This window comes from Diabrotica undecimpunctata, chromosome 7, assembly GCF_040954645.1.
Source record: "Diabrotica undecimpunctata isolate CICGRU chromosome 7, icDiaUnde3, whole genome shotgun sequence".
In the NCBI taxonomy this organism is placed as follows: Eukaryota; Metazoa; Arthropoda; class Insecta; order Coleoptera; family Chrysomelidae; genus Diabrotica; species Diabrotica undecimpunctata.
The window spans coordinates 42,371,673-42,398,691 of NC_092809.1; the positions used below are offsets into that span (position 1 = coordinate 42,371,673).

The 27,019-nt window shown below is 32.9% G+C and overlaps 3 protein-coding genes across 3 annotated transcripts in view; 1 reads left to right on the forward strand and 2 right to left on the reverse strand.

The window, feature by feature from the left end:
* Window positions 1-8,665, reverse strand: part of LOC140445266 (transcription initiation factor IIA subunit 1-like) — a 29,329-nt gene extending 20,664 nt beyond the window's left edge. Inside the window, exon 1 of the mRNA XM_072537187.1 lies at window positions 7,961-8,665. Coding sequence (XP_072393288.1) covers window positions 7,961-8,281 — 321 coding nt within the window. The 5' untranslated portion in view covers window positions 8,282-8,665. The remainder of the gene's footprint in view (window positions 1-7,960) is intronic.
* A 4,635-nt stretch (window positions 8,666-13,300) lies between these two features.
* Window positions 13,301-21,357, reverse strand: eIF3e (eukaryotic translation initiation factor 3 subunit e). The gene is made up of 5 exons (XM_072537186.1): window positions 21,159-21,357; window positions 20,823-21,101; window positions 19,995-20,494; window positions 13,441-13,867; window positions 13,301-13,382 (listed from the first exon to the last, which is right to left on the reverse strand). Exons 1-5 carry the CDS (start codon window positions 21,246-21,248, stop codon window positions 13,356-13,358), a joined length of 1,323 nt encoding a protein of 440 aa, XP_072393287.1. The 5' UTR covers window positions 21,249-21,357; the 3' UTR covers window positions 13,301-13,355.
* Window positions 21,358-21,572: 215 nt separating this feature from the next.
* On the forward strand, window positions 21,573-22,389 carry MED10 (mediator complex subunit 10). The gene is made up of 3 exons (XM_072537188.1): window positions 21,573-21,825; window positions 21,909-21,992; window positions 22,047-22,389. Exons 1-3 carry the CDS (start codon window positions 21,698-21,700, stop codon window positions 22,234-22,236), a joined length of 402 nt encoding a protein of 133 aa, XP_072393289.1. The 5' UTR covers window positions 21,573-21,697; the 3' UTR covers window positions 22,237-22,389.
* Window positions 22,390-27,019: the final 4,630 nt, after the last annotated feature.

Genomic DNA, 27,019 nt, shown 5'->3' on the forward strand with positions numbered 1-27,019 from the left:
CTTGAGAGACATCTAGAAATGCAACAGTACAGTAATTTTTGTGTTCGAGCGAATTTCTGGTAGTCTACCACCCTATGAATTTGCTCAATGGTACCATGTTGTTTCCTAAATCCAAACTGATAATTCGGTAAAACATTACTGTCATATAAAATAAGCTACACTCTTCTCAGAAAAAGCCGTTCAAATACTTTAGATATAATAGGCAATGAGCTAATTGGGCGATATGAAGATACTTCCGTGTGATCCTTATTAGTTTTTGGAATAAGAACAATTTGAGCAACTTTCCATTGGAGTGGAAAATAACCTGTTTTTAATATTGAATTAAATATATAAGTAATTAAACTTACGCCTTCGTTGGGTAGATTTTTTAGTACTAAACTAGATATTAAATCATATCCAGATGACTTTTTAATTTCCAGATTATCAATTATTTCTTTGATTTCAGATTTCTTAAAAGATTTAATAGGCGGAGCCATTTGATATGGTGCATTTACGACTTAATGAATAGCTTGCTCTTCTTTAACTGACACTTCCCTCTGATGCGGTTGAAATACCTCGCATAGATGATTTGCAAAAGTGTATGCATTATCTACGTCGGTTTTAGGCCAAGTGCTATTTTGTTTCCTGATTTGCATATTCATTTGTCCGTTGAGTTTAAGTTTTTTTGTTAGTTTCCACAGCGAATAGTTTATATCATCTGCAGGTGAGAGGTTCATTAAATATTTGTTGATTCCATTGTCTTTATGTTGGATCAGTTTTCTTTTGAGTAGTCTGCAAGCTCATTAAGATTTGCTTTATCTTCTAGATGCCTAGTGAGCTGCGAAAAGTCTCATCTGTAGTAGATGTATTTCTATTACCTTAGTTTAGAAGCTTAATTTCAAAGAAATGTATTTAGTTTTGAAACGAAATTAAAAAAAATCGACTTCTCAAAATATTTCAAAAACTAACAAAGTTAAATAAAAAAATAATAGAATAAAACATTGCAGGTGTTTTCTTACTGAAAAAATAGCTCTTTTTATTTTTGTAGAACCTAATTTTTTTCTAAGTACTACTATCTTTCTTCAAATACTATTTTTCCTAAGCCACTTAAACCTACAAATTGGGTTTAAATAGGAACATAATTATTATAAGAAAAATAATCCATCTATACATTACATATCATTGAAAAATGATTCATATTATCTAGACTTTTATCGACAAAGAATGGTGAAAGATCGTATGTATTACTATCATACTTGTCATCATATATTAGATTTTTGTTGATTTAAAATTAAATGATCTGGTATTATTTAATATCTTAGTAGAAATTACATGGTGAATGTCAATGGGCAAAAATGTTATTTAAAACATGGGAACAATTTTTGAAATCTCAGCGTATAACTTATCGTTGTTGTTATGACATCCGCTATTAAATTTTTGTTCGATTGCTTTGTCTGGAGAGTTTGGATTGCTTCGTCTTTGGTACGTACAAATAATTCATTAATAAAATAGTGGTCATTAATAAAATAAATTTTATTGTAAATAAGTGATGGATTCGACCGTTACTTGGTGGAAATTCATTTTATGTAACAATAAAACACTGAAAACTTAGTTTTTAAAACTTCCACAAAATTTATTATAAAACCTTATCACTACAGCTGTTTCGGCCGAGTGTCTTTCTCAAGTGATCTATTTTTGGTATGCGTTTACACTCTATAATCGTTAACTAAAAAGGTTGAGGAGGGGAGAACTGTTTGTCTCAACTAATAGATTCTAACAAAGATAGCTTAAGGCCTTTGTTTTGAATGTGAAGAATTTGAAATTCGTCATTAAAAGAATGAGTATGATCTAGAAGGTGAAGTGCGTATGTAGAATATGTTTTTCCATTATTGAAAGCCCTTTTATGTTCTGCTATTCGTTTGTTAAAATTTCTACCAGTTTGACCGATGTAAGTTTTTGGGTAGTCGCCACATTTAAGTTTGTATACAGCACTGTGTAAGTGCTTTTTATTTTGGCTCTTGTTGGATTTAATATATTTGCCTAAGTTGTTGTTTGTTCTGAAAGCTGGTGTTATTCCATTCTTTTTTATGTGTTTGGCTATTCTTGTTGATATTTTGCCTGTATATGTGATCGAGCAGAAGGTAAACATGTTTCAAAACCTCGTAAATATGCATGCCCGAAAAAATAAATGGATCCTAAAAACATGCACCATTTTAATTTCATAGGAAATTAGGCGACAGGGTAGGATTTGCACGTGCTAACGATGTGGAGTATTTCCAATAGCCATGACATATTATGTTTCTCTATTCTTAAACATTCCAGTTAGGCATCACTTTTTTATTTTATCTCACATTGAAAGTTGTAATAAAAATTTACGACTTCCCGTCTTTACTGCCAATAAGAATTATTGGTGTGTAAAAATGTAAAATATTTACATTAATTTGGCTTATAAATAAACCTTTTAAGAACTGAAAAAAATCTAGAGGACAAATAAATAAATAACAAATCAATGTATGATAGAAAAATAATAGGATTTTGGTTTTAAATTTAGCAAAATATGTTTATACGAGACGAAAACCTCGCAATTCCTTGGGGAAAATATTCCCATGAGATTTAGGATCTTACTGTAAAATGTTAAAAACGACTTGAAACGCACTGAACATAAATAGTACCTCACTATAAAATATTAAAAACGATTGTTGGCAAAAAAATAAAAATATGAAAGCTATTTCACTAACGCAAATACCAGTTCGTGTCTGTATCGCTACGATAACGCACTGAAGAGAACTGCTGAACTGCATGTTTTTAGCAATGCCTGATATCATTGTCTCGTTCGTAGATCGACGTCACTAAATGATTACGTCAGGTCCATGACATTATGAATTATCTTTACTGGGTTTTTCTCCTGTGGTGGAAATACTAATTTCAGGGCTTTCTTGTGTAGTTTTTTATTTAAAATTTTATTAATTGTCTGTTCATTGTATTTATTATTTACTGCTGTTTGCTTAATGATATTTAATTATGTCTCAAAGTTGTATTTTAACACCGGAATTTCTGTTAATCTATGTAACATGCTATGATAGGCTGCCAGTTTATGTGGTGTAGGATGGGATGATGAATTGTGTATAGTCGTGTCAGTATGGGTAGGTTTATGAAATATGGAGAAGTCATGTTTATTTTTAAGTCTGATAATTTTTAAATCTAAAAAATTTTTGGATTGATTTTGTTCGAGTTGCCTGTTAGTTCCTGTTAAACATACCAGTTTATCGTCTACGTATCTCCACCAATATAAAAACTGTTTGAATACGGGATGTTTTGAAATCTTTGTCTCTAGATGATCCATAAAAATATCTGATAGCAATGGGCTTAGAGGATTACCCATTATAAGTCCTGCACAAGTAAAAACAACAAGAGCCAAAATAAAAAGCACCTACACAGTGGTGTATACAAACGTAAATGTGGCGACTGCCCAAAAACTTACATCGGTCAAACTGGTAGAACTTTTAACAAACGTATAGCAGAACATAAAAGGGCTTTCAATAATAGAAAAACAGATTCTACATACGCACTTCACCTTCTAGACCATATTCATTCTTTTAATGACGAATTTCAAACTCTTCACATTCAAAATAAAGACCTTAAGCTATCTCTGTTAGAATCTATGGAAATTAACAAATTAAAATACACAGACATAATTCTGAATGACAAAATTGAGAAAAACAGTTCTGCCCTCCTGAACTTATTTCGTTAAAGACTATAAAGTGTAAACGCATAGCAAAAATAGATCACTTGAGAAAGGCACTCTGCCGAAACAGCTGTAGTGATAAAATATAATAAATTTTGTGGAAGTTTTGAAAACAAAGTTTTCAGTGTTTTATTATTACAAATTTTATTGTGTTTAATAAATTACATATAAAAATATTATATTTATTTCAGTAATAGTACTATAATGTACTAATGTTATAAATAAATAAATTTATATGAAACAATTTTTCAAAAAAAAAAAAATTTAATATTGAGAATAAACCATACACCCCAAACCTTAAAGCGCGTTTAAAAATCCACGGTAACAGCTGTGTCTACAATCATCCAGTTAAAAACTTATGATATTTTATTGTCAGGTTCTATTTGAGAATCTCTATCGTAAATAATAAATCAACCTAATTATCCACTTGAACCCTATAATATCTCCGAGAATCGATAAAATACAAGTCATAACAAAATTTCAACAAGATCTACATAAATAATGACTAGACATCATTCAACATTTACCAGTATTTTAGATAAATATTTTAGGAATCAAATGAAATTTTTAGTAAAATAGTATAAAATTTGAAACCAAAAAATGAACCTTTTGTTAAAACTTAAAACATTAGAATATACTTAGACTTTAAAATTGTAAAACAAATTTTGATCTTCAAAGCCTTTTCATTTGTGACCCAATTTTGATCAGTTTTTGGACAACTACATGGGAAATCATTGTAGAGTAATTATAGTACAGGGAAATAGACAAAAAAAGACCCTGTTCGGTACTGTGTAAACTCCATGTATCTGAAATTTTTTTTAGTTATTATATGGCTATATAAACAAATCATTTACGATTTTTGCAGAGATTTGGAGCCATTTTTAATTATTAACAATTTAGTGTAAAAAATACCATTTTTTCGATTTTTTGTTTACCATTAATCAGTTGGCGCTACAGCCCTTCGTGAGCCCTGGCCTACCTTAAAACATTCTCCCATTCTTCTTCTTCCGACCGGCATATTTAGCATGGTTATTTTAGAAGGATCAGTTTCATCCATCCGCAAAACGTGGCCCATCCATCTTAGGCGGTGTATTTTGATGGTTTTCACGATATCTGCATCTCCAAAAAGTCTGTAGAGTTCGAAATTATATCGCCTTCTCCACAGATTCTGTTCGTTAACTCCGCCAAATATGGTCCTCCATACTTTTCTTTTAAAGGATCGTAGTAACTCTTCATCTCGGGTCGTCATTGCCCATGTTTTCGATCTGAAAGTGAGCACTGGGCGTAATATTGTTTTATAAAAGTTTGCACTTTGTTGCTCTTGACATATTTCTCGTCTTAGTTGAGAGCCTAGGCCAAAATAACAGCAGTTAGCCACGCATATTCTTTTTCTTATTTCTTTGGATGTGTTGTTTTTGGTGTCAATCAGTGACCCTAAGTAGCAGACGTTGCTCTTCCACTGTTTCGATAGTTTCGTGTTGCACCTCTAAATTATTTTGTTGCATAATATAGCGCCGACATATATCTAGTTTTCTGGGAGTTAATCAGAAGTCCGATGTTTTCTGTTGCGTTTTTAATACTTGTGAAAGTTTCAACTGCTTGATTTCGGGTTCTTCCAATGATCACGATATTATCAGCATATGCCATTATTTATATACTACTGGTATATATCGTACCCGTTATAAATTCAAATGTATATATATAATGAATAAATTCAAATACGTGCAATTCCCTGGCGCACGCCCTTGATACAACATTAACACTGAAACAACAGTCGTCCAACTAAGTTATAGTAAATTCTTCCTCATATAATGATACTACTACTACTAAATGATACTGTATGCTAATTACTAGAGTTGCTGATAGCTTATGCTACAATGTCTGTTAATATAGTTTATGAGAAAGATATGTAAGTTTACACATTGTTAAAATCATGAGTTGTGAGTGCTCCTCGCAACATTCATAATGTATTGGTTTGTTTATTCCTAGTACATGTTTAGTGTATCATACATACAGTAAAATTCAAGTGTAATGCAGATGTCTTTCTGAATGTTTTGTGTGAACTTAGTGTTGCCCAAAGCAAGAACAAGACGAGACTTAGACAGTCTTGGTCTTGCGCTAATACACCTGGTTTTGGTATTCCGCTCCCGGTATTGCTGCAGCAAGAGTCTTGAAAGTCTCGCAGTTACCCATTTATTAAATGTTACTTCAGATCTTAGAATAATGTAACAGAGTAGGTACATTTTAAGTTTGAATTAACACAGCCATAATAAAGACCTCGGAACTACCCTCAACTAACAATGGGACTATCTGACACTATCTTCTCAAAGATATCTACATGTTATTGGTGTTTTGGTTTACGTCTTCACCAACTCTTCACAGTGCAAAAATTAATTTCCTTTTACAAATCTTAGCTGGGGCATCTCATAGGATCCTCCCTTATGAGTGTTCAAATACTAAATTTATAGCTAAGCAAAAAATCAATAGAACTCTGTTTTGTCCCCAAAAATATAACTGAAATAGCCTTTATATGTTATTATAACATTTAAAAACACTCTCCTCATCCTTCTTCATGAAGCTCAACGAGATCGTTTTAAGATCAATATACAAAATATAATAGAATCTGTCATACAGTAGAGTGCTGATTATCTGAATGTCAATCAACTGAACGACTGCTTATCAGAACTCCTGGCTCCCGACAAAAGACGAGCATAAGTAACTTTATGTCCCTACTTGATTCTTCTGACAGATCCACAAGTCGTAAAATTATGAAACTTGCTTCAAACGCTGATTTAGATAATGCTGTATATAAGCGGGCAGCTTATAAAAGAAATATGGACAATGAAATCCCTCCCCAATGATTGGAATATTGGAATACTTTGCACCATACACAAAAAAGGAGATATCTTTGAATGCTCTAACCACAGAGGAATCGCGCTTCTAAATGCAGCATATAAAATATTTCCACATTATGTCATCGTATGGCACCATATGCAGAATGGATAGTAGGAAAATACCAGGCTGGTTTCAGAGGTGGTAAATCGACGATTCATCACATTGCAACCCTGAAACAAATTTTGGAAAAAACACTGGAATATGGCATGATACTCATCACATAATTACTTAAAACAAATAACGGACTGCTACAGGGAGACCCTCTCTCCTGTATACTGTTCAATCTGGCTCTGGAAAAAGTAATACATATGTCACAAATCACAACCACTGGTTCAATATAAAGGGTGATTCATTTAGAGGTACTTTTTTTGGTGGGGATTTGATTGGAGATCGTGCATGAATGCTGTCAAACTAACATTTCGCTTTTGTTCAGTATTGTTTGACATTTCATGATGGAAAGACTTAGCCCAGCACAGCGTCTAGACATTTTTAAGTTGTAACTCCCAAAAATGGGAGTTCTGTGAGGAATGTGTTTCGTGCTTTGAGCAATTTATGGTCCACATAATCGGTCTACCGAACATACAATTCGCTTTACGATTAGTAAGTTTGAAACCCAGTTTTTATTATTGGATAACACGCGACCAGATAGACCACATTCAGCACGTACTGAAGAAAATATAGCGGCGGTAACGGATAGTGTACTCGAAAATAATGAAGAATCAATTCGTCGCCGTTCTCAACAGCTTGGCTTGTTATATAGACAGACAGAGTATAAACTGGTATCCTTTATTCCAAAAATTCCCATGAAAATATGAATTATATTGCCTATAGAGAGACCTAATATAAACTATAGATAAAGTTATAAAAATAATCCAATATGAAGAGTTACTTGTGGTAATTCCTACAGCTGCTATAAGGAAATTAATAAGGAGATGACCTAGATGATCTGGCATAATTTTAACATATATAAAAGAACCTATATACCTTTCAACTGTCATTCTTAATATTTGAAATAAAATTAGTTATGAAATACTTTTAATATACAGATCAACTCACTAAAGTGGGTTTTAACATCTATAACCTCAACATGACCTAAAGCAATTTTACAATCTGTTGAATGTTACTGTAATCACTGCAGTTACTGCATTGATTGAATGTAATTACTTACTGAATACATAAGAATAGCATTATATTAAACAGATTTTTTTGCAATACATCATTAACACATATTTTGAAATAATCTTGTATTGTCCCAGAATTAATCTTATTATGAATATATTACAAATAAATAATCAGTCTGGAACTAATACTAAAAAATAATAAAATATTAATCAGACTTACTAGTTTATCAAGGTGCTGAATAGCCGGTTGCAATTGCTGGGTTGGTTGTTGTACAGTCTGTTGGTTGGTAGTTTGTGGCATTGGATTATTGACTACTTTTGGATATCCATTGCTGGCAGGGTGTTCAATTTTCTTCTTCTCCGGTTCTTCCTGTACAGCTTTGGTACTCATAAGTTTCGTTTCCCATGTTTGTTTTAACTCTTGAAGAACTAGTTCATCTACACCGTCTTCAAGAAAGTGTTCTCTCACCCCAGCTATAACGTCATCTATTACCTCTTGGTATACTCGGACAACATAGTTTTTACAAAGCAGTGAAGACATTTTAAGGAATAAGTAAAAAATATATTTGTTAATAAACAATCGGAGAGCTTACTACAGGATCTGTAAGGAAAACTAGGATAATTCTTACTTCCTACTACCGTTCGTAAATGTAGCAAATAACTTTTACTGGATATGTTAGTAGAAACAAAAACTAAGAACTAGTTATGACGCGCATTCTCGTATCTAATCATATATTAAATGTTGCTTATTAATCTATTAAATTATCACTTCCACCATCTTGTAACTTGTAACACCAGAAATAAATGAAAGGTGAGGTTAGAAACCGCACGGAAAGGATGCTCACCACATAAAGAGAGATGACAGAACACACGACCAAGATAAAACGTTCTCACTGGTCAACGCCATAATTTTGACGTGAATCGAAAGATCATAGACGTTACAATAAAATTATACCTATTCTAAAAATTGTTTAAATTTAACTGCATCAACAATGATAAGAGATGTCACGTGTTTCTGCTTCTTTGATTGGAAAACGTGTTTCTTATTCAACATTGCACTTTGCACAGTATCAATTTTTCAGCGAGTAGCGTGTCTTGCTGGTCCTCTATGTATCTGGTTTGCTTCGTGAATAATTTGTCCCTCCCTCAGATCATTTTTTTTTCGGTATCCATTTGTTGTTATAACTGGACTTACTGCAGCTAGTGGGCTTACTTTACTGTATTTGGTGTTTTATCATTGAGGCAAAGTCCTATATCTTACAAGTGAAACACTGCTATCTACTTTCGTGTGGTTATTTTTCTCACTCCGGTTAACACCGCTGCGCCACCAGCTGAAAAAGTGTCGTACGATCGCTTCATCCTCTACAGTATCTTGGATTCCTGGATGGTTACCAGCCGCCACTCGAGAAGCGGAATGAAGACTCTTCGGTTCCATCTTCTTATTATTTAAGAATTTGGTATAGTTCGGACTGTCACTAACCGGAGGCTGACCGCGGGCTCTGCTGTCAACGGGGTGTTACTGGTAATATAGAGTACTTTAGCAGTTCGAAATTTCTTACATTTTAATATACCTACATATCTTACATAAAAAAGGTTCATGACTCCTCTGTGCTCAAAAGGCACCTCGATTGTTAAACAGAGATGTCGGTTCCTCCGTCTCGAAGTGCAATCGATATTATCTTCCTCAATGCGTAGGAATATCAGCAAAATGTTAAACCTTGATTGTTTTACGATTTGCTAGATAATTATAAGTCCCTTCAGATTTTTATTTATTTCGGACGAATATTCGGAATGATTTGACAGCAAAGTGTCTTCAGCTCGTTCACTAATTCGAGAAATAATTCTCAATCCTTTCAGACCTTTATTTATTCCTAACCGTTGGTGATATAGTGGCACCATTGGACCGTTCGATAATTTGTGAAATAATTTTAAGTCTTTTCAGACTTTTATTATTTAAAACAATTGATAAATGAACAGCGAAGAGCTCACTTCGAGCTGTTTGTTATTTGTCAAATATTGTCCCTTTCAGACTTTTCTTGATTTCAAGCAAATAATATCTTAACAGCAAAGTGCAGAATTCCTCCACTCGTTACTTGCGAAATAATACCAAAGTCGTTAAACTTTTTATTTAGGTACTTCTGTATTAGAGTAGGTAGAGTATGTAGGTATTAGATTTTTGTTTTGATACAGGGCAGCGACAACCGCTTATACGTATTTCGACCTCTTTAGGTCTCGTCAGAACGGTATAGCCACTGCTCTGAACCAAAACAAAAATCTCTCCCGTCCTAGACAATAGTTATCAAAATAACTATATACGGACGTAACTACGCCATCTAAAAACAAAAAGAGAAATCAAACGATTTCTACCTAGCGAAACCGAATTCAAATTTTTACCACTGTTTCCTAAAACTTGCGAAACAATGCAATTTTAGATTCCCTTGCCGAGTAATTTATCCAGCTGTTTGTTGACTGAATACCGTCATTATGTAGAATGATAATTATTTACTACCAGACATATTCCACTAATAACACATTCAAGTTATTTATTTTCTGATATGGAATTCCCAGTCGAATTTATCTGGTATAGGAAAATCTAGTTTGTGATTCCCAGTTGTCTTAGTTAAGCAATAGTGTTTGAAATAATATTAGTAGTTCGGGTGTAGAATCTAAATGTATACAAAGTATCGATAATAAATACTTTGAGCGATTCAGAGGGAGAAACTTTAAACCAGAATTCGGACTGCGATCCTTCTGACCCTTCAACTAGTTCAGATGGAAACAACGAATATGAAATCAGTTCTTGCAGTGACAGTGAGCGCCTTGAAAATGCAAGTTAGTAATTTTTCTCTTATTTTTATTTTGGTGAAATTTGTAGGAGACCAAAGTTTTAGTTCTTCAACTGAAATTTTCGGCGACATAGCCGCTCGATGAATGAAAACCATTAAATATGAATAATCATATAAATATTGTTGTAAATGAAGATTCAGTAAATTCAGTGATTAAGTTTCAGATCGACTCCATTAGTCCTATCGAAGTCTATTCAACGTCTATAAATGACGGTCACTGATCTTTTGGTTACAGAAACCAACCGATACGCCTCCCAACAGTTAAGTATCTATCCACTAAAACCTAAGTCTAGACAAAGATTTTTGATGCCAGTAAATCAACAAGAAATGGAGAGCTTTTTAGCGATTATCATTTTTATACAGGAATAACAAATGTACCTTAAAAATCGTACTTTACAACAATACTGGTCTAAAGATCCTCTACCATTATAGCATTATAACAAATGACAAATTTTTATTGATCTTAAAATATTTGCATTTTAATGATAAAGATGAACTGTAGAATACCGTAGACAAATTGTATCGAATTCGACCTTTATTAGATATTTTAAATAACAGATTTCAAGAAATATTGACACCAGGGAGGTACATCGTTATTGACGAAAGTATGGTTCCTTGGAGAGGACGCTTGAAGATGCATCAAAATAATTAAGGTATACTGTGGTAAAGGAGATTTCATTGCAACTAAGGGACATTCACTTAATGTTGTTATGTCAATTATGGATACCGTACTAGATACAGGAAAAACATTGAACACTGCTGATAATTTTTACTCTAGCTTACCATTAGTAGAAGAGCTATTAGAAAGAAGAACTTTAAGAAGCATCCGCAAAGGCCTCCCTAAAACATTTATTACAAACAAAATTAAATCTAATAAAGTAGTAGGTATGTGCAACAAAAAAGGAATAAAAATTATTAAATGTCAAGATAAGCAACCTTTTTTAATGATAACAAGTAAAGGGGAGCACATCAGACAGACCGAAAAAAAAGGGTTGATTATAGTGATCAAATGTCAGCATATTTTCCCGCTTAAGTGGTAAATTGTGGACATTGAAGTAGTAAAAAAGTTGCTTTGGAATTAATTTTTGGGGCAGCGTTAGTGAACGACTGGATAATTTACAATAAGATAAATTCAAATACTAAGTGGCCTTTAAAATATAGCCAAGAAGTCGCATTTCAACTTGCCAATAAGTCAAAATCTGCAGAACAAACAACCGTTCAGTCTTCTTTTAAGACAAAACATCTAGCGACCAAACCCAAAGGTGGAGGTACTAAAAAACGTGAAATTGTACGGAATGCTATAAAAAGCTGAGAGAAACAATGAAAAGTAAAGATGCCGATAGAAATGTAACTGCTTTATGCTTATCATGTTTTAATGTTAAACACAATACATAGATTTTAATATTTATATGTATTAATATTATCATTAATTGTTGTATATTATTTATTAATGTTGTATATCAATATTTTTTACAATAAAGTTTCATTTTTATTTTATTTGAAAATATTATACGCAGTTCTTAAAAAAAAAAAAATTTAAGAAAGAATTTTAGTTTTTGTTTTACCATACATTTCTTACCGTATAAAGAGGGCAGTCACATTTCTTAAGAACTACCAGTCTATTTCGACTGGTGCGTATAAAATAAAAATCTACCAACCATTTAGACTGGTAGGCAAATAATATAATGGTTATATTTTTCGTGAACACAGCGAAGGTGTTAATTAAAAATTTGCTCCGCTCATACAACTAAAGACCAGATTTTCCTCTTCAATCTTTTTTTAAGAATAATTTAAGGATACACGAAACGACGCGGCATACATGTTGGAGAATTGAGCAATGTTAAGACTTGATATACTCCATTCGCTTAGCTCGGGCATATTTTGACAGATTTATTGTCGGAAACCTATAACCCAACAATTCCTACTTCTCAGTATTAATAGCTCAAGTATCCTACTATTACAGACTTCTTTCTTTACAAAAAGAAGAATTATTCTAAATAGTGGGTCAAATTTTGGGTAGTATATATTTTAGTTGTTATAATTTAACATAACTATTTATTATATGGTGCCGATCAATAAATATTGATTGTCGGTAATTCGCAAGTTCTATTTTATTTACTATTTAGTTTGTTTACTATTAATATTGGCTATGAGTATGTGTGCTTGGTTGTATAATAATTTCCAGTCACTTCTAGTCTGTCAAAAAGTAACTAACTTCGCAAAAAAATAATTACTAAATGCACTAGACAGTTCGGATTGGGAATAGCGAACCGAGTATAGGAGAGGATAAAGTCAAGAAGATTGGCGTTTCTTGGACAAATGGAAGGAAAACTTTATATGGGCCGAGAGACCTAGCAATGGATGGTAGCAGAACGTGGGAAGGATTTGAGTGATGCAGTTCAGGCACTGGAGACGAATTCTAGAATAGACCAAAATTCACTATAAGTTTAGCGTAGAGCATGATGTATGTAATTTTTAATACCGAAACCAAATCCCTCATCAATGTTTATATATTGTTTGCAGTTTTTACTGCACTCATCCATGGACGGTCAGCACACAAAATAAAGGATATATATTTTTTTATTATTACTTCAATAAAAAAGAACTAGAAACTTTTATTTACCAATAAATCAGTTCGGAAATCTACAAAATAAGTTGTCTAGAGAAACACTAGGCAGCGTTATATCTTGCACATTTAACAATAAATAGAGACGTACTGGAAAGATCTTTTATTTATATCCAATAAAATTATTACAAAATAACTGTTATTTAAAAATCTGGATTTCCCCAACGTATCTGTAACAAAAATGACAAATTCTTGTATCATTTCGTTAACATACCTTTAGAAACTTACGTCAGTCCTCGCTCTGAGCTTTCTATCAATAAGAGCACACAGAGTTTCTGACCTGACCGAAAGGGAATCAATTTTTTCGATAAGTTGCTGGTATGGCGATAAAGGCTGGGCACCCATAACCACATGCCCCAATTTAGAATCGATCTTAGCGTCTAATCGTGCGTTTCTAATCAAATTCACGATCCAGCATTCAGCTTCGTCTGGATTCATGTTGAGCTTTTCAGCTAACATACCTATACTGATGCATTGATGAATTCTGCAGAATGTTTCGAAGATCATAAGTCTTGCATTTTCTACGAATTCGTCTAAACAAGAAATTAGGAAGAAGTCGTTTAGTAAAACTGTTTGACATTCGTGTAATTTTTGACGGGCTCCATCGAAATCGAAGTTGACGTAAAGATGTTCCAAAAATTCCGTAATGGGGTCCCTGAAACAAAAGAAAATAGACCATTAAGGCGTCGCTTTAATATATTGAAGTGATCTTTGAACATTATAAGTATATTGTTGCCTTCTCTTTCGAATGCAGCAACTCTAGATTCTGTAAATAAATCGTTATAGTCGTAGCATTCGTTTTTATTAGAGCTGTTGTTCTATTTTGTAGAAAAAAAATGATAACTATGACAATACAGCAACGAATTGAAATTGAATTTTATGTGAAACTTGGGAAAACAGCTACTGAAACTTATAATTTATTGAAAGAAATGTATCGATGAATACTTATCGAGTGCTAGTATTTTTAAGCGTTTTAAAGATGGCCGAGAAAACGTTAACTCCCGCCCAGGTGGCCCTTCCACAACAAAAACGCATTGGTGGTGGTCAGGTGGTCATCGACTGTTTCTAACAGTTATTGGTCTCCATTCCAACATCGGAAGTGCCCACCTTTACTGTCCATTCAAGCTATCACTAGCTTGGTAACACAAGCTATCACTAAGAGACATTGTTTGAACAAAGATATGTGAAAACAAGAAGCACTGATTGAATACCTCTCCTTTCAAACAGATGGGGATATAGCCTATAAACATGTTCCTTAATACTCCATATTCACAATAACTCTGTCAATATACTAGACAAGATTACTCCTCAATAGTTTAGAATTACTTTTTGTGAGTATTTTTTAACTGTTTGTAAGCAAAAAAAAGTTTGTTTTAATTAATATAGTTATTATTTATGTTATTAATTTATATAGTACAATTTATATAGACAATAATTTTGATAGAGATACCTTATGAGAATAATTGGTTTGACAATTTTTAGGAGAACAAATTGTAATCCGAATGCCCTTCGGATCATCACAGAAGATGAATATGACGAAGCCTTGTATAAAGAAAAAACAGCTCCGGGCAAAGATACCATCAATCATAAAATCCTTAGGCAACTATAATAAGGAAATAATGAGCATATATGACTATTGTCTGAATGAAATTGTTGTAATTATTCCTAAATCTAATATTAACCACAGACTATCCCAAAATTACTGTCCAACCACCATTCCCCAGAAATAGGAAAAATTTTTGAGAAAATTATCCAAGGAAGAATATAATGAAGAATTAAACCAATATATTTCAGCACACCAGTTTGGATTTAAGGAAAAATCATCAACAATACATCCTGTTTCAATAGTAACGTCCAATGTACATGAAGCAAGATTAAAAGGACTGAAGACGGCCAGAGTTTTCTTGGATATCAAGAAGGCTTTCGCTTTATCAAACCATTAGTAATTTGTTATAATTTGCGGATGACATGCAGTGATATCTTTCGGTAAAAATTTATTAATAGGTTATAATGTTTAAAAAATAGGGCTAAAAGGAACTACAATGTTAAATTGGTTTTGTTGTTTCACATGCTCAATGGACCCCCAAATATAAAAAAACCGCGGAGTGCTACGCGGTTTAATGCATTTCTCAAACATGAGCCATCATGGGTAATTCGAAAAGCCCAAGGAAAATCTCTTACACAAACCCGGAAATATTTACAATGTAGATGAGTCAGGTTTGAAATTGAACAACACTCCGCAAGAAGTTACAGCGGTTAAAGGCACCAGGAGTCCAAGTGTGGCAATCAAAAGAACAAGGAGAGACAGTGACAGTTGTTACTGAAGGTGTATACAAACGAATTTGACTCTATAATACGCCTAACGGATCTAAAGTGGTGATGGGTAGCAAATCAGCGTACATAAATGAAGACCTCTTCAAAAATTGGTTGGAAAACCACTTTATCCCCAGGAAGGCAGCAGGTCCATGCCTATTATTACTTGGACATGAATCACACAATAACTCTCCATGTGATCCTACTTATTGGTCATTTAGGTCACATGGTCGATAAACCCGGCAAAATAAAAAGAGATGCAGGGACTGCTTTGCGTCAGTTTTCTATGTTGCACTGGGGGAACATGACTGTATTGCAGCACTTGGTCTATTTGTATTTATTATATGTCTATGTTGGAGGCATTTGTTAACCTAGAGTCATTAAGAAAGACTAAGGCCAATAGGGACAACCACTGTCACAGTAACAAAGGAAGAAAAAATAAAAATCATTAGAAATAATAAGAAAATTAGTAGCAAATAAGATATCAAATAAAGACGGACAATAATCGATGAAATACAAGTATGAATAGAAACTGTGAACATAGGTATCTAGTAAAATTGATAAAGGATCAGATCTCACACAGTAAAGCTTAACAAAACAAAGTCATAAAAAAAGCAACTTACAGAATAAATAAATAAAAAATGGGACAATGATTAGTTTAGGGCAATGAACATAACGTAAGCTTTATTTCTTCTTCTTGATGTGCCTATCCGTTACGAATGTTGGCGATCATCATGGTAATCTTTATCTTATCTGCAGCAGCGCGGAAAAGCTGCACAGATGTATTGAACCAGATTCTGAGGTTCTTTAACCAAGCTGTTCTTCTCCTTCCTGGATCTCGTTTTCCAAATCTTTTCCTTGCAGGATGGCTTGAAGGAGAGCATATCTGAATTCATTTCGCAGAATATGTCCGAAGAATTGTAACTTTCGAGATTTGATGGTGGTCAGTACCTCTCGGTTCTTATTCGTTCCTCATTTGTGACTCGGTCAACCCACGGGATCTTAAGCATTCTCCGATATAGCCACATCTCAAATGCTTCCAGTTTTCTGCACATACCTTCGTTCAAGGTCCACGATTCAACACCATAAAAAAGGACAGAGAAGACGTAGCATCGCAGCATTCTTACTTTTGTATCAAGAGAGAAGTTGTGACGCTTGAAGAAGGCCCCCATCCGATTGAATGTGGATCTAGCTTTTCTGATGCGTGCTCTAATCTCCCGGTTGTTGGTCCATTCTTCATTTATTATGGTGCCGAGGTAGTTGTAGTGCGTCACTCTTTCTACAGTGGATTAGTTGACATAGAGTTGACCTTGTGTTATCCTTTTCTTGTTAATTATCATAAGCTTTGTCTTCTTAACGTTTATATTGAATCCTTATTGTTGACGGTAATATGTGATTTTGTTCATAAGAACTTCTAGGTCTTCTAAGTTTTCCGCAAATACTATGGTTTCATCTGCATATCTGATGTTTAGCCGGTAACCATTTAGTAGAATACCTTTTTCAGTTTCGTGCAAAGCTTCGATAAATATTCTTTCATAGTACATATTGAAGATTAGAGGAGACAAAATACAGCCTTGCCCACTCCACATATGATTTTCACATAAAGTAAAGATTTCTAATTATTTTCAGATCTTGGTTGTTAATTCCTGCTTCTTTTAGTATTTGCATCATCTTGGCGTGCTGTACTCGATCAAACGCTTTCTCGTAATCAACCAGACATGCGTATATGTCGCAGTTGACGTCTCTGCATCTCTGGAATAAGACTTGTACTGAGAACAAAGCCTCTGTAGTACCAACAGCATTTGTGAACCACCCGAACTGGTTGGAGGAAATTTGACTATCACACAGCTTGTAGATTCTCTTATGAATTATCTTTAGGAACAATTTTAGGAAATGACTCATGAGGCTTATTTTTTGGCTCCTGGTTTTTAGGAAGTGCAATAAACTCAGATTTCAGCCATTCTGTTGGTATTTCTCCAGAGTTGTATATGTTGTTGAATAACTTTGCGGATTATTGCTATTGATTTATTGTCCATTAGTTTGAGTAGTTCTGCTTGTATATTATCAGGGCATGCCGCTTTGCCATCCTTTAACTGTGTTATTGCAGACTAAACTTCCTGCTGTAATATTCTTGGTCCATCATTTACCTCTTCTTCTAGCTCAAATGTGTTATCTCGTTGATCTTCAAATAGTTTTTCTAGATATTCTTTCCACATTTTTATTTTACTCTGTTTGTCCAAGATGATGTTTCCGTCAGAATCAGTTATATTTCCTTTCTGCCTTCGTCTTAGTCCCCCTGTGAGTTCTTTAACTTTCCTATGTACATTGTGACTATCGTACTTTGACTGCAGAGTCTCAATTTCTTCGCATCTTTCCCTTGCTTCTTTTTCTTTCACTTCTCTGATTTTCGTTCTTATTAATATATTTATGGTTTTATATTTGTCTGGGTCATTTTTGGCTTCTCTTCTCTCGTCCATTAGTTTCAGGATCTCATCTGTCTTTAAGTGTTTATCCTTTCTGGATTTTCTTTTTTCTTCATTAATCTATCTGTCTTTAAGTGTTTATCCTTTACATTTCGCTCTATTTCTGTAATATGTTTGATCATTTGTTCTTCATGCACTGTTTTGAGTTTGACTCCAAATACTCCCACCAGTGGAATGTGGTTTATCTCCAAGTCTTCTCCAGGATAAGTCTTGACAGATGTAAAGCTGTTTATTTACTAAAATGTAGTCTATTTGATTCCTAATAATTCTACCGGGTCTGTTTTGAGGGGATTTCCACGTGTACGGCTTGCGAGGTGGAAGAAGGTGTTGGTGACAACTGGTTCTGAGTCTTCTGCGAATTTTTCTAGGTCTCCTCTCTCGTTTCTGACTTCAAGTCCATATGCTCCAATGTACTGTGATTTATCTACAGCTCCAGTCTTGGCATTAAAATCGCCCATAATGATGAGAACTTCCTGCCGAGGAATTTTCTGTATGATACTGTTGATGTTCTGATAGAACTCAATTGCTTCTTCCTCCTCTTTGTCTGCAGTGGGAGCATAGACTTGGATGATGTTTATATTAATAGGGTTGGGGGGAGGGGGGGGGGTTTATTAATATTTATTGGGCATGTGAATAAATGTTTAAATCGACAATAGGCATCACAGTGTTGCCTATTTTTTTGTATAATGTATACAAATGTTTAAAATATAAAGATAGATTTTAACAATATATGTTTTGTTATGAGAAGCTACAATTTTTGAATTTATATTTTAAGAATTTATGTGGAGGAAACTTATGAAAGATAAAGACCAAGAATTCTTAATATGTATTTTAGAACAATATTTAGTTCAATTAAATTTAAGTTTAGTTTAAAGTAGTGTATTCTTTTGTTTATCTTCATTTATCTTTTTTATTTATCAGTTTATTATCTTCATTTTACCAATTTTAATAAACCTTTATTTAAGAACCATTAGCCTTTCTCCTATTTTACTATTTACTTTTCAAAATTGTTCGCTTTTTTGGTAGTTCAAAACTATTAAATTTTTATATATTTTTAATGTTTTTATTATACTTATACAAGTATGTATTTTATAAATGCAACTTTATATAATGTAAGAGTATGAAATAATTGACCATATGGCAACATTGACATATGTTATGCTTACATTCAATGCCAAAAAAATATTGTGTTATGTTCATTGCCCTAAATGTCGATATAATATCCTAAGGATGGAACATATTGATATTTTTACATGTAGCTGATAAACAACGGAACTGACATCACATTAATAGCTACAATGTCCTATCCCTGATATTTTAATGTTACATAACAGGTAACATAATGTGTGAAGTCAATAATTTAATGTATTCTTTTTGGTAAATCAATAAATTTGTTAATTTTTAAACATTTTGCAGTCCATTGTTGTTGGAAGTATTGAATACGAGTTGTATACACTATGGTGGGTTTTACTGCATGTAATAAAGCGAAAACGCAGTAGACAACAAAAGATAAGATTATGTTTCCTTTGTAAGTATTATGAATATGTAAGAAGTTAAGAATTATATTTTTAAAACACTTTTGTTGTAGTAATATTTTCTCACCTTAAAGTCACATCAGTGACATGCGATTTGCAACTATGTACCCGTAAAATATATATTTTATATATTACTAAAATAATTTTTTAATTTTACAATGTTACATGTCATTATATCTAAATTTATTCAAATGTAAATAACAATGAAAATAAATAATATTGTACATGTACCAAAAGAATTTCTTTTGTACACCAATGACATTCCAGAAACAAGAGTCGGATATTGTTACTAGCTACTATGGGCGCAAGTGTTTTTTCATAGGTTCTATCCTTAGTATATTATTATGATGGCCCTAAATTAATCATTGTCCGAAAAATGCATAGTCTTTTACATTAAGTTTTTTCAGGTAAACACTACCATGGATTCTAATCCTAAAAAATATTTACAAACCTGTAAGTGTAGCTTTCCTGCTGAATAACTTTTACCAAATCCTTTAGTGCCGACCTCCTTCCTCGATTAATAATTACAGCTGTAGCTAAATACCTTAAGATATGAGGACACATGGTCTGGATGGCATTGAGGTAGTGTGGTCTATACAAGAACATTTCAATAATCAATTCTCTGCCCATGACATGATTGAAAAACACAAAGAGGGACCAATGGATCAACCAAGTCCTCTGTTGTAGAAGCTGCAAACTGTTGCCAGAAAACTGATTGGGACTTGAATCAATATATTCCCTCAATTTGTTGAGATCTTCCAGTGCTGAATCCCAGTTTTGGTACAAAATTTCTGAAGCAAATTTTCCCCACAAGGCACTAAGATAGTTTCTGTCATTGGGAGGTAATACCAGCATACAGAAGTACAGGTATGATGTAGATACTGTGTAATTGCCACAGTCATATCTGTATTTGGCTAGTTTGTGAAGACTGTCAATCAATTCAATTTCAAACTAGAAAAGAAAAATAAATTTATATTCAAAATTATTAATATACTAACAGTTTGTTAATTTTTTGCAAAAGTATAAAACCTTCCAAAGCAAATGTTTAAATGATATGAATAGTCAGTTACACATTTGCATCTGTTTTTTAGTACCTTTACAGGGTATTGTGCATAGCAATGTAAATGTTAACAAAATAATATAATTAAATATAACAAAATAACAATAATTTATTTATGCTGCCAAAATAGGATTCATTTTATATTAAAATAACTGTTAAATTAATGATGACAACCTTTTCATGGAATTGTGGTTCTTATATATGTAAATTAGTAGGTACCTTGAATTCTTTAGACAAATATGTAATAAGTGTTTTTGAATCTCTCATGTTTTCCATATTCTTCATAACTTCTTCAGATTCCATAATCTTAAGGATAGGTTTAACTTCTTCTTGCAACTCCGCAAGCTGCTGCACAACATGATTACGCCTCTGTTTTAGGTCCTCGGGTATTTCCTGATCGGGGTAAAGTTGTTTTCTAATATCAATAGCATAATCTATCATATTAGTCTTGCTTAGAATATCTAATTTGGCTTTTAAGAGTTCCGTTTCATTGTAAATCTACAAAAAGAAATAAATATGTTAGCACACCTAACAACAAACCTAACCTATACTTACTCCTTTTGCGGATAAAAATTCCAATAAGGGAAAAACAAGATGCCGGTCTAAATACTGACCCATCTTCGAAGTTAAGTCGAACTTTGCCATGATTGATTTATTAATACTTTCTTTAATATTTACTATTTTTTAATATTCCAATTCAACAAGATCAGATACAAGAGGTACCTTTAGGCAACCCTCTAAAAAGATGACATATCAGTCAATTTTTTCTAACCTGTAAAAGTGCTGCCAACAGTTAAATTATTTTTTTTACAATGATAAATTTGGAAATTCAAAGTAATTAGTTTATAAACTGTTATATTGTCTTCACACACAAAAAGTATCCAAAATGTAATGGCGATGTCTTACATAATGAATTAAAAATTAATTTACAAAAAAATTACCAAAAATGTTATATATCTAATGACGGAATGACAGATGACATGTTGACTGACATATGCAGAAGATTGTTATGGTCCTAAAGTTTATCTATTGTATTGGTTTAAAAACATTAATAATAAGTACTCATTAGTATAGTTTATAATTAGATACTAAATATGGCCTCTTCATCGTCATTAGAAAATTTGGAAACACAGTTAGAGATGTTTATAGAAAATGTTCGTCAAATCCACATTATTGTAAGTGATTTTCAGCCCCAGAGCCAAAATGTATTAAACCAAAAATTGTAAGTATTTGGTCTTAGTATTCCAGTTTTAAATATCGCACTCTGCTGTAAAATGAATTAGTAAACAATGTAAACATTTTTAGACAAGCATTAGTCCATGGACTACAAGAAGTTGACAAGCTCAAAGCACAAGTACAGGATGTTCACGTCCCATTAGAAGTATTTGAGTATGATTTATTTAATATTTTCTAATGTTTTCTCTTATATTGGTTTTATTTTAGCTACATAGACCAAGGGCGCAATCCTCAATTATACACAAAAGACTGCATTGAAAAAGCTCTTGCCAAAAACGAACAAGTTAAAGGAAAGATAGATGCCTATAGGAAATTTAAAGCTAACATGTTGGTAGAGCTCAGTAGAACATTTCCTAATGAATTGAGCAAATATAGAGCTCTAAGGGGAGATGAATAATGTATATTTTTATTTATCTAAATGGTGTTTAGATCTAATTTGTTAATGTTTATAGTTTTTAACAACTAGAATAGATAATTTGTAATTTTGATATCATGGTTATAGTATAATGTAATGATATACTTTTAAAATACATAATTATTTATTGTCAAAGGTATTAATAATTTGTTATGTTCCTATATACTAAAATTTCTGAATCAACACTTTGAAAGTTGATAATGCTTGGTTAAGAACATAGAAGAAAAAAAAAATGATTTAACAGGTCCTAAAGTACAAATGAAGTAGTTATAATGGAGTTCACAGTCACACAGAAAAAAAAATAAAAATTATGATATAATGGATAAATAGATCATTAAAATATCAAAATGTATAAGACATAAGGGAAAAATGAAGAAGGTGGATATTCAGCTGGAAATCTGCCAAATAAGATGTCTATTTAGTACATGTATAGTATTTAACTGGAAAGAAATGGGAAGAAATCCATTATCATGTTGAATAATATTCAGGACATTCTACAGCAATATCAGATTCTATTAGAATCGCCCCAAGAACATAAAAAGTATTCGAACTCTGAAATTTTAATAACTGGTGTGCTAGTTGTTAATTCCACTAGTTTTAGACAAATGCAAAACCTTGGAAATATGCATGCTGGCAAAAAAATCAATCATAAAAACATTATGTATTTAATTTCATACTGAATTAATATATAGTATTAAACACAATTGTTAGATGAAAAATAATAAATACTTCAACTACTTTACTAATGAAAAAACTAGTGCCACTATGTTTTGCTATGAGAACACACTGAAGAGAATTAAATGTTTTCATTACCTTACCAAATGAGTGTGCCAGGTTCAAGAGATTTTGAACTCAGTCTACAATATTTTATAAGCTTGAAGCTAATACAGTCAGTTCGCTAATCCTAGTTAGAACTGTCTAGTGAATTTATTAATTATTTTTTGCTAAGTTAGTTACTTTTTGTCAGACTAGAAGTGGGTGGAAATTACTATACAACCAAACACATGTACTCATAACCAATATTAATAGTAAATAAAATGGAACTTTTATCAGTCATTCTTTTAATTTGTTCCATAAGTAAAACATTGAGCACTGTGTACAATAAAAAGTATAGAAAAAATTAATATTAAATGAAACATAAGTGTAAATAGCTAGGATAAAGTCAGATAAGATGAACATATATGTTTTCGTGAAGCAGTGTAAAGATAAAAGTGTATAGATACAGGATGTATAAGTAAAATAAGGGATAAAATATCCTTGATAATGTCTTCTGTCACTCTCATCTCCCATCTTGTCTCGCTCTCTCGAGCGTTTCCTTTTCTTTTATTATCTCTGTTATTAGGTCTACTATCACGTTGAAGTTATCTTTGCTTTGCATGGCTATATTCATTATAGTCTCCGGTGTTGTCTCTCCTAGTTTTGCTCTCATATCTTGTTGTTTATCTTGGAAAGCGTTGCAATGGAATACGCAATGTTCTGCGTCGTCGCACACTCCGCATTCTATACATAAGTCATCTTCAGTTTTCCTTATGCGATATGTGTAGGACCTGAAAGAGCCATGTCCGGTCAGGAATTGAGTAAAAAAGTAATTTGTTCTTTTAAACCTACATTGATACCACTGTTTCACGTCTGGAATTAGTTTCTTCGTCCACTGTGCTTTTTCTGTCTGTGTCTCCCATTCTTGTTGCCATTTGTTTAGCATTTGTTCTCTTACCTCGGCTTTGACCCCTATTAGGTGGCCGTTTACACTGTCGTAAATGATCTTACGTTCCTTCGCTAAGAGGTGGATGGGGGGCGTACCCACAATCACCTGTAGGGCTATCGTTGATGTAGTCCGGTACGCACTTACTACTTTCAAGAGGGGTTTTCTTTGAGCTCTTGTTAATAATTCCTTATATTTTTTGAAACTCGACACGTCAAGCCATACAGGTGCCCCATATAGGAGGGTGGATTGTACTACCTGGAGATACATTTTTCTTTTATAGGTACTTGGTCCACCTATATTTGGCATGATCTTTGTCATAGCAGCGATTCTCTGTTCAGCCTTCTGAACTACATTTATAAGGTGTTTCGTGTATCTCAAAACCGAATCAAGGTGTATGCCCAGATATTTAGCACAGTTTCTCGGTTTTATAATACTACCATTTAAATAAAAACTCGAAGTTGGTCTCTGTCTTGGTTCCTTTAGTACTACTATATCTGTTTTGCTACTTGCCAACTCTAGGTCATTCTCTATCATTCACCTGTTGACTTTTCTGTAACAACTTGTCACTTTATGTTCAATACTGTGAGCTAGGAACTTTTTTGTTGTAGGTTTCCAGCTATGAATCTGTCAAAATATGTCTGAGTTGAGGGAATGGACCTTAATTATATTACCATATATCAAATAGGGCTTCATCAATGAGAGTCATAAAACTTTGTCATGTAGGGCCTCTTGTCTGGTCAGTTAGTTGTGATCAGAAATTCTCTGGGGGAGCACAATCAAGTGGAAGGTAAATGTGCTTAACTCTGGGTATCAGGATTCATTAGTTTTTACCTGTTATGCAGTGTTTTGTCGGGAGTTAAGTAGCTCCTTGTGGTACAAGGATGAACTAGAAACAAACAACGAAGAGGATGTTCAAGCAGGCTCAGTCATGCAGAAATTATGAAATTGGATACCATACTTCCAAAAATGAACAGAAATTACTGAAAAGTTATCAATCAAGCTCAAGAATAATTGAAAAGTCCCAGTGAGAGAACAAGAGTCATACAGGAAGGTAAAGGCTGAAGCTGAATAATTATCATAATTCAGCCTTGTGTCCAAGTCTCCCTATATTGTGATGTTGCTATCAATAAAATTTATCACTTTCCTTGACAGGCATTAGAGCCTAATCTTCAAAAGCTACTTATAACATAAATTTTAATTTTGGGTTTTGGTAACAAATATGAGGCATTTGCAATATGCTCAAAAAGCTGAATTTAACTTTCACATTATAAACGATCTCACGCCACAGGAAATGCTTCCACGAAGACGGCATTGGATGGAATTTGTAGCTGAAGCTGCGTAGTTTTGAAACTCTGCATATTTGTGCAATCGAAAGAAGCAGTTCGAAATGGGAAATTGAAGCTGAATGTTTCTACCATTTGCTAAATGATTTCATATAGTCGCTTTATGCAGATGAGTTTCGAAATTTCAAGAGAGACCTTCGAAAACATAGAGTACTTCAAATAAAACTTTTAAAACTGTTTCTTTTCTATTGCATAATTCAACCCAACACCGTTCGTTTTCGTGGAAGCATTCCCCGTGACGTGAGATCGTTTGTATTGTGAAAGTTTCAATTCAGTGTTTTTATGCATATTTTAAATGCCTCATATTTGTTACCAAAATCAAAATTTCATGTTCTATGTTTTGAAAATTAGGTTCTATAGAATGGAAATTCCATAGCGACCGGTCAATGGAAGCGATAAATTTGATTAATTTCATGAGAAAAAAGGCACAAATCGCGCAAAGTTTGTGTATTTAACAGCTTTATAGAAACTAACTTCATTTGCGACAAAATGAAACAATTTTATAAGGAAGCTGAACTCTTCTCCAATAAAAAGCATTTTCTTTATTGTCGATAGCACACTCTGATAAAAAAATATCGAATTTTTACCGTCGAGTTGATACAAATTTTATTAAAAAATTGATTTCGCGCGCGTAACTCAAAATCGCCGGTCGCTTCAGGCGTTATTTCTGAGAGAACGGTTCATTCTAAGTAAAAAGTGCTAATAAACATTTTTGTTCAAAATTATCGCAGCTATATTTCTTGTTTAAAACATTTTCTTCTAAGGTGTAAACATTCTTGGTAAATCGATGTATTCTGTGATAGGTGTCGCAAACTTTTTGGCATATATTTTGGGGTCTATAAATTTACGTTCTTAGCAAAATTTAGCTTGTTTGTATGATTTTTAGAGGATGAGTGGCATTTTCCTCTTTATTTCATGTCAAAAGGCTTTTGTAGTGTAAAATATGTGACAAAAATTTTAAAACGATCTATTGAAGAGTTTCTAAACAATTACATCACAAAAGTATTTATTTTTGTGACGTGATTGACAATATAAAAATGTTACTTTTACGCCTAAATATAGTGAAGCACTTTTACGCCTAGCACAAAACTTTAAGAGGCAAAAGCTCAAAAGCTTCGTAAACCGCATTGGACTTGGTAGACAACAATTCTTCGGTTATAGTCTTTGCAGTACACAAAATATCTGGAGGAATACAAATGATCTTTGGAATCAGACATTACTAGTACTTTTGGGCGATAAGCGCAAACGTTCACAAAACTTAATGAGTAGTGCATTTTTCTTATTTGTCAAAGTGACAATCAATAGAAGTAACCACAGTAACATAAAAATTATTTGCGACGCCGACGTTTAAAAAAAAATGTATGTTCTATTCGGAGTAAAAATGACTTTTTGTGTCTCGGCTTAATGTCAAACGTACAGCCTCGCCACAACAAGTATCATTTTTACTCCTAATAAAACAATATACTATTGTTTATCCCAAATATACGAAAATTAACAATTTTTGCAACGTCATAAGACAGAAAATAATAATATTAGAAGGATTTTACAACTCTTAAATGAAAAAAGAAGAGATATTCTATCAAATAGAATCGTGAAAATATCCTAAAATTAAGTTTTAACAATGTACAAAGTTAATTATGCTTCAAAGCTAATTATTATGTACAAAGTTTTTTATTGGCACATAGAGCTTCATTTTTTTATTATTCAAACTTCGTTT